Source organism: Cygnus olor, chromosome 12 (genome assembly GCF_009769625.2).
Source record: "Cygnus olor isolate bCygOlo1 chromosome 12, bCygOlo1.pri.v2, whole genome shotgun sequence".
Lineage (NCBI taxonomy): Eukaryota > Metazoa > Chordata > Aves > Anseriformes > Anatidae > Cygnus > Cygnus olor.
In genome coordinates, this window is record NC_049180.1 from 8,423,790 (window position 1) to 8,432,011 (window position 8,222).

Here is an 8,222-nt window from a genome sequence, read left to right on the forward strand (position 1 = left end):
ACTCTCACGTTGTATTCTGGTTTATTATGATGATAGTTTTCACTTCTATTCACTTCTATTTTGTCACATATTCATGTGCTAAGCATAATGCTACCTCAAATTTATGAAAATCAGAACAGCTCTCCAGTTAAAATGGACAAAATAGGAGCATGCAATTTTGATAATTTTGGCAAGCAAATGTAAGTTGCAGCAAATCATTTAATTCCTTTTTGTTCAATGTAAAATCAGTTGGTTATGTGTTTTCCCGAGTACATTTTAAAGCTACCACGCCTCCTGAGAAATGGATTAGGAAGAGCAAGAAAGTGGTGCTGGAGAAATTTAAGAATTTGATTTATATATATTGTAGTTTGCATGTTGCTTGTGGTAAATAGTCCGTATCATATAGCATCAAATAGAAAGAGCCCAGCTCACTGCAAGCATTGCAAATAAGTATTATAGTTAACTTGCATCTAGAGGAGAAAAGCAGAAACAACAGAACACGCAGCAAATATTTTCAAAACTAGCTTCTCCATAAATAGAATCTGCAGTAGGAGTTTTCTTCACTGTGGCATTATCTCATTATGCATGGTATCTTCCTGTAGTTTCCCATTACTTTTATCTTCTGTTGCTGTAACAACACATCTGAAAGAGAAAATTATTGCCATTGCCACGCTGAATGGGATACGTGCTCTTGGGTGGCAGTGGTTGGAGCACACTGAAGCAAAAGAGCTCTGCATTAAAAGCTATGTAATACCTCAAGCTCTCCATCTGAGGTTACAAATGAAACCAAGCTGGGTGAGAGAAACTGCTTTATTTCAGAGGTTCCACAAGACCTTAATGAATCATTGCTGGCCCAACTGCTCAGACAGCAAGATTGAGTATCCATGGATGTTGTTAGGAGTTTTTTTAGATTAGTCAAGAAATTATATGTTTTGCTGGCTGCCTTATAAAATGGTTAGGGCACAGTCTTTTAAAATGAAATTTTAATATTGACTGCTTGTTTTCTTGCAAGTGGTTACTCATCACCTTAAAGTCCATTGAACTGTCAGATTTTTAGAGCCTGTCCAGACTACAGGGCAAATATTGATCAGGAAAATTGTAGGTATTTTGCTACCAAGACAGTTTTATAGTCATCTGCTTATCTTCTATTGACTGGAGTAAATTGTAGAGGGCAGTCAGAGACCTATAGATGTCTATGCAGAGTTATTTCCTTACTTTTCGTTAAAATAAGAGGCTTTTAAAGGACAGTTTGCATGGTCATGCCTGAGAATATTTCATGCTATCCTTGGTAACCTGAGGATAAACCATAGGCGGGTTGTGTTCTATTGACATTGAAATAATTTTTCAGTTCTACTGAAGTTTGTAGTATGGAGCTGTATCATACTGCAGATATTCAGGTGGTGTGTTAATTGTTTGGATTAAAATATGTGATGTTCTTTAGGTTTTTAGAATGAGGTGTAACTGTGAAAACTCTCTAAAAGGAGATACTATTGAGGTACAGGAAAGGAGAATACCTTCTGACAGGGAAGAAAAATGTATAGAAACAGACAATAAGGGAGCAAGACACAAAACAGTTTAACAACCATGCAGCTATGGAACGCTGCAGACAAGTGATGTGGGGCAGTGAGGGTGGACACGGCCAAAAGATGATTGTAGGGTGAGGGAGGGTCTGGACTTTCTTTAACCTCATTTTACTTCTAGTAACTCAACCACACTTACCAATTCCTTTCTCTGAGCTGTAAGGAGCACAAATGCTACCTGATGAGGAACAGTTAAACCCCTCCTGCAGCTGGTGTTCTCCCAGAGTTGTACACTCAATTTTCCCCCCTCCAAAATCCACAAGGTTACTCAATATTTAAAACCATGTGTATATATAATGACTGGCGTTTGCTTCTCTGCTTTTGTTTGGGAATTAAAAATCCCAGTACCAGACTCCTGCTCAGATCTGAGGCCTGTGGGCCTATTATGCTCCCTTGCCTTGCCTTTCTGCACGTCACTTTTCCTAGATTCATGATCTAGTGCAAGATCAAGTATTTACATAAACATGCCTTAGGCATGGTCCCTGACTAAAGGGCCACGTAAACCAAGAAGACACTGGAAAGGAAGTGTAGACAATGATTGTTGTGTTCGTGTGTCGGTTATGCTCCCTTAGTCAGCAGCTGGTATGAAGGAAGGTGGCTCTTTCCTGAGGGAAATACTGAGTACATGGCAAGCTGGGGCCTTCACGCAGCCTGGAGAGGGGCAAGTGCAAAGTGTGTGTGTGGGGGGGGGGGGGGGGGGGAGTATGTGTAAGAAGAGCTTTCCTTGGGCATTTGGAAACATTTTCTGCTAACTGAGGAAATCCCTGTTACCTGTGGTATCCACAGACTGAGCTGCAGGGGCCCAGAGTAGAGTTATATATAAACAGCCTTCTAGCTGCACTTCCCTGAGTTTTCTCTCTGTATGCTCTAGTATATGCCTCCATTTAGCCAGACTTTGTGGAGTTGTGATTCAAAGATCAGAAATCCAGTTTCTTTAAGTGGTATATTCTTTACTGCAGCGCTGGATGCACGGGGGATCTCTCCGCTTATCGTGCATACCCGAAGTGAAAAGCTGTCCCAAATTTATACAGCAGAGTGATGAATATTTTACTAACGCCTATACATATTCATTATCTAACCCCGCCTACTCTCGCTTCTCATGCTAATTAGTTTTTTGTGTCCTGCGTCTGCGCAGATCCTCTCGGTGATTTTGGGCAGTGGTTGTCAGGTTGTGGGCGGTGGTCTTAGGGAGGAAGGCCATAAGTCTTCCTCACAGTGTACTTTTTACCCTTGGTCAGGATTCTGCTGAGTTTGCTTTCTTCCTAAACGCAAGGACTGGTTTTTGCTAATTATTTCCTTATCTTGGGTTCCAATGTCCAGTTTGAGATATATTGTCCTCCAATGTCCTGTTTAAAATATATTGTCCGTACATCTGTTTCCTGTCCTATACATAATGTTCTGTTTACATTTTATTCCTCCTTTATCTCAACTTCTCTAATCAATCCCCCCTTTTCTTGCCCCATGCAAATTCTTTTGCATTAAATGCCTTTATCATTAGCGGTAATGTAGTAAAGCAGGTGTCTGAATAACATACATACAAACACAACTAGAACAATCAAAACTTGTCCTAACCATTGAAAGTTGGGTAACCACGAGGTTAACTTATTCCATATTTCTTCAAAGCCCCGCGAAAGGTTATCCTTATTAATCTCATTGTTTGTTTCCATATTTCTTCCAAGTCGGTAGAGACCCTTCCACTTTGGTCTATGTACATACAACAACTTGTATTAACCACCGTACAAACCCCTCCTTGAGCTGCTAACAATAGATCAAGGGCCATCCTATTCTGTAACACGACCTGAGATAAACTAGATATCTCTTCTCGTGCCGCCATAACATCCAAAGTTCTATTCTCCAGCCTTTCTATTATGGCGGAGATGTTGACTATCGTTTTCTCCAATTCACTTACCCCTAGCCATGGGATAAACCATCGAACAAAACTATGAAAGGCGGTGGGTCTCTCCACCAGTGGATTGCTAACCTCCCGTCCAATTCTCCGAAAATGATTCCTTAGATAACCTCGGGATAATCCAACATGTACTGTCATATTGGGGACTACCGCCCCAAGGGTGCAAGTCCCTTTCCAATTTTCGGGCAACACCTTTCGGGCCATATTATTGCATAGCCAATACCATCCCTTTCCCTCTGGTACCGGCCAGCTGGTTGAGTTCGCCCAACCGCTAGGAGTTCTAATATCTATTTTTCGATTGCAGGACGTTTGATTCCCCACGTAAGTAGTATTTGTATTTATACAGTCCTGCTTTCCCATACCTTTAGGTGGATTGCATCTCTGCACGCATGTGTAATATGATTCTGATGGTGTGGGGCTACTTACTTCTAATCCTAAAGCCTCCTCATACTTTCGACTCCAAGAAGTATTCACCCATAAATTAGTCCAAGATATATTTGCAGGTAAGGGGATTCCAATTAATGATACACCCTTGTTCCATGCTCCGGCATATGGGTACATACCCAACAATTCGTCCTATTAATAGCTTGAGATATTTTCTGTACTAGGGACAGATGTAAGTTCTCATCCCAGGCCGCCCAACCTGAACCTGAGAACCATATTCCCACAATCATTAGGATCTGGAGAACCGCAACTTGACTGGCCCAGTTGGAGTAGCGGTCCATATTTTCCCAGGTGTCTTCTTCACCCTTGAATAGCGGATCCAAGCTGCTTGCTCCTTGATCTTGATAGCAGCATGCGTTGTCAGCAGCACTTGGTATGGTCCCGTCCACTTTTCCTCCAAAGGGTGACCTGTAAATACTTTTATATACATATATTCCCCAGGTTTAAAGGGATGGATTGGTTGGTCCAACCCTCTAGCCCTGGTTCCTAAAACAACTTTAGATATTTGATCTAGCCATTTTTGGAGACCCACCAAATAATTATATAAGTATCCTGTCCCCAGTTGCGTTAAATCCTCCCCGCTAAACAAGAACTGATAGGGCCTTCCATACAGTATCTCGAAAGGACTTACATTTTCCTTTATCCGTGGTTTTACTCTAATTCTAAGCAAAGCTAGAGGTAGAGACTGAGGCCATGGCAAATTAGTCTCTTGTCCTATTTTGGCTATCTGTTGTTTGATTAAGTCATTCATCTTCTCCACTTGTCCGCATGCCTGTGGTCTGTAAGGGGTATGGAGCTGCCAATCTACCCCTAGGACCTTACTTACTTGTTGAACTATTTGCGCACAAAAATGGGAGCCCCTATCTGAGGACATTGCCGCCGGAATTCCAAACCGCGGTATTATCTCATTTAATAAAACCTTGACCACCTCCCTTGACTTGTTAGTTCGACAGGGAAAAGCCTCTGGCCACCCTGAGAAAGTATCTGTTAAAACTAACAAATATCGATACCCCCCCTTTTCTAGGCAGTTCTGAAAAATCAATTTGCCACTGCTGTCCAGGGTAGTTTCCTTTACTGATCACTCCAAATTTTATTCTATTTTCTCTATTAGGGTTGTGGTGCAAACACTACATTGCTGGGTTACCTATTTTACCACAGTATACAAATTTCTTCCCACTAAAATGTGACTCAGATTTTTATACAATGTGTCTGCTCCCCAATGAGTCTTATTATGTTCTGCCAGAACCGTAGGCCATATTAAATTAGAGGGTAGTACAGCTCTATTATCTTTCAAGTATACCCATCCGTCAATCCTTGCTTTTCCTCCCAAGTCCTCAATTAACTTTTGATCTTCCCGTGTATATCTAGGTTCCTGCCCTCCACCTAGAGTTTGTATTTTACCGTCTGGTATTAAAGTAAGCGCCTCCACCTCAGCCACCTCGGCCACCCTTTTCGCTTCCTGATCAGCCAATCAATTCCCTACCTCGAAGTTGGCGGTTCCTCTTTGGTGTCCCCGGCAGTGCATAACAGCCACTTTCTCTGGTTGCTTTCCTGCTTTCCTGCTGCTAGTTCCAATGCCCGCGTAAGGGCGACTATTTCTGCTTTCTGAGCAGACGTCCCAGGGGGTAATGGTTTTGATTCAATTACCTGTTGAGTGGTTGTCACCACATACCCTGCTTTGCGTTGTCCTTGTTTCACAAAGCTGCTTCCATCAGTATACCATGATTCATCCGCGTCTTCCAAGGGCTCCTCTTTGAGATCTGGTCGGCTAGAATACACAGTTTCCATAGTTTCGATACAATTGTGGACCACTAGCTCGTCAGGAGCGTTGCTAAGGAAAGAAGCTGGGTTCACAATGTTAGTAACCACAATTTCTACGTCATCTTGCTCCACCAGTATCGCTTGGTATTTTAAAAATCTTTGAGGGGATAACCAGTGTGCCCCTTTCTGTTCCAAGACTGCCGAGACAGTGTGTGATACCAGCACGGTTATCTTCTGTCCCATAGTGAACTTCCGAGCCTCCTGTATATTCATGATAACAGCGGCCACTGCTCGAAGGCAACCTGGCCAACCTTTACTTACTTCATCCAATTGTTTAGAAAAGTAGGCCACAGCTCTCCTGTAGGGGCCCAACTTCTGTGCCAGCACCCCCAGAGCCATCCCTTGTCTCTCATAGGAGTACAACCAAAAGGGTTTAGACAAGTCCGGTAGACCCAAAGCTGGTGCTCGCATTAGCTTCAATTTAAGCTTCTTAAAGGCAGCCTGTGCTTCCCCCGTCCAGACCAATTTTGATTGGTTATTCTTGATGAGGTCATATAGGGGTTTTACAATTAGTCCATAATTATTAATCCATAGATGGCACCAACCTGTCATCCCTAGAAAAGTTCATAATTCCTTGATGGTCTGTGGTTCTGGGGTACGGCAGATAGCTTCTTTCCGTTCTGTTCCTAACTCCCTTTGTCCCCCTGAAATCTCAAACCCCAAGTAAGTTACACGTGGCTGAATCAGCTGAGTCTTCTGTTGGGTGACTCGATATCCATTCAAACCCAGAAAATTAAGGAGACTTATCGTCCATTGCATGCAGCTGCTCCTATTCTCAGTGGCTATCAAAAGGTCATCAACGTATTGCAGCAGAACTCCTTCGGTGTCTGGGGCCTCCCAACCCTCAAGCTCTTTTGCTAGTTGATTCCCGAAAATCGTGGGGCTGTTTTTGAATCCCTGTGGCAATACGGTCCAGGTCAATTGAGCCCTTCGTCCCTAGTCTGGATTTTCCCACTCAAAATCGAAAAGCTTCTGACTTTCTGGGGCTAAAGTCAGACAGAAGAAGGCATCCTTTAAATCCAGTACGGTAAACCAAACTAGATTATCCTTTAATTTAGTTAGCAGTGTATAGGGATTCGCTACCACAGGGTGTATATCTTCAGTGATCTTATTTATAGCTCTTAAATCCTGCACCAATCTATAGCTCCTCCCATCTGGCTTCTTAATTGGCAGTATAGGAGTATTATATTCAGATTCACACTCAACCAACAACCCATATTGTAAAAACTTATCTACTATCCCTTTAATTCCTTTCCTATCCTCTATTCTTAGGGGATATTGCTTAATCTTAACTGGCCTTTCTCCTGGCTTTAGTCTAACCACTATAGGGGCCGCATTTTTGGCCTGTCCAGGAACATCAGTGGCCCAGACTCCCGGGTAAACTTGGTCTAGAATTTCTGAAGTCACTCCACCGATAAGGTCTGCTTGTATTAGCGTTAAGCTTAGCACGGTTATCAGCTGTTCTTCTCCCACTTTTAACCCAACCTTTCCTTTTTCAAAAACTATTTCTGCCTCCAGCTGTTCCAGCAGATCCCGCCCTAGTAAAGATTTTGGAGATCCTGGTAAATATAGAAACCTATGTATTCCCATCTGTTTTCCTAATTTATATTTTAAAGGCCTCAGGAAAAAGGCTCTTTCGTGCTGGCCCGTAGCTCCTATTACAGTTACAAAAATCCTTATCCTCTGGTATTAATTTCTGGTTTAACACAGAGTAGGTCGCTCCTGTGTCAATTAAAAACTCCACCTCCTGTCCTAACTTCCCTAGCTCAATTTTAACCAGTGGATCTGCTAGGGTAGAATCCCCCGGTCTACTTCATTGATCAGGAGATACACTAGCTATCCTTGGTCTGTTCTCCTCCCGTTGTTTCGGACATTCCCTCTTCCAATGACCCACTTCCCTACAATATGCACACTGATTCGGTCTCAGGGGAGGCCTTGCTGACCTTCCCCCTCTTCCATTCCCTCTTCCTTTACTCCGAAAAGGCTCTTCTTGCTTCTGTAAAGCCGCAACAGTTGCCGCGGCAATAGTCTTACCCAGCCTTTGTCTCTCATTCCCTTCTCGATTCCTAAATACCCTCCATGCCTCTTCCACTAACCTCTCTAAATCCCTCACATCTGGTTCCTTCATCTTTTGAAGTTTCCGTCTTATATCCTCTGCCGATTGCCCCAGCAATAGCGATACCAGCTGAAGCCTACCTCCTTCCGAGGAAGGATCTAACGTTGTAAATTTTTGCATTGCTGTTCTCAAACGATCAAGAAATTCTGACGGAGTCTCTGTTTGGCCCTGTTTTACAATATACAATCTGGACCAATTTACAGACTTAGGTATCGCATTTTCTAGAGCAATCCTTATCCATTCCTGATACCTTTTCAACAATCTATAGTCATTCTCATCATTATAATCCCAGTTTGGGTCCACCCTAGGTACGTATGTTTCTGCTGTCCCTGGCAAAACGCTGATGTTACTTGTGTCTGCACCTGGGTCCGAG

At 42.9% G+C, this 8,222-nt stretch overlaps 1 protein-coding gene across 1 annotated transcript; it reads right to left on the bottom strand.

Moving 5' to 3' along the window:
• Window positions 1-1,032: 1,032 nt before the first annotated feature.
• On the bottom strand, window positions 1,033-6,285 carry LOC121076907. The gene is made up of 2 exons (XM_040571550.1): window positions 5,447-6,285; window positions 1,033-1,048 (listed from the first exon to the last, which is right to left on the bottom strand). The coding sequence occupies exons 1-2, from the start codon at window positions 6,283-6,285 to the stop codon at window positions 1,033-1,035; spliced, it is 855 nt and encodes a 284-aa protein (XP_040427484.1).
• Between the last annotated feature and the right edge of the window lie 1,937 nt (window positions 6,286-8,222).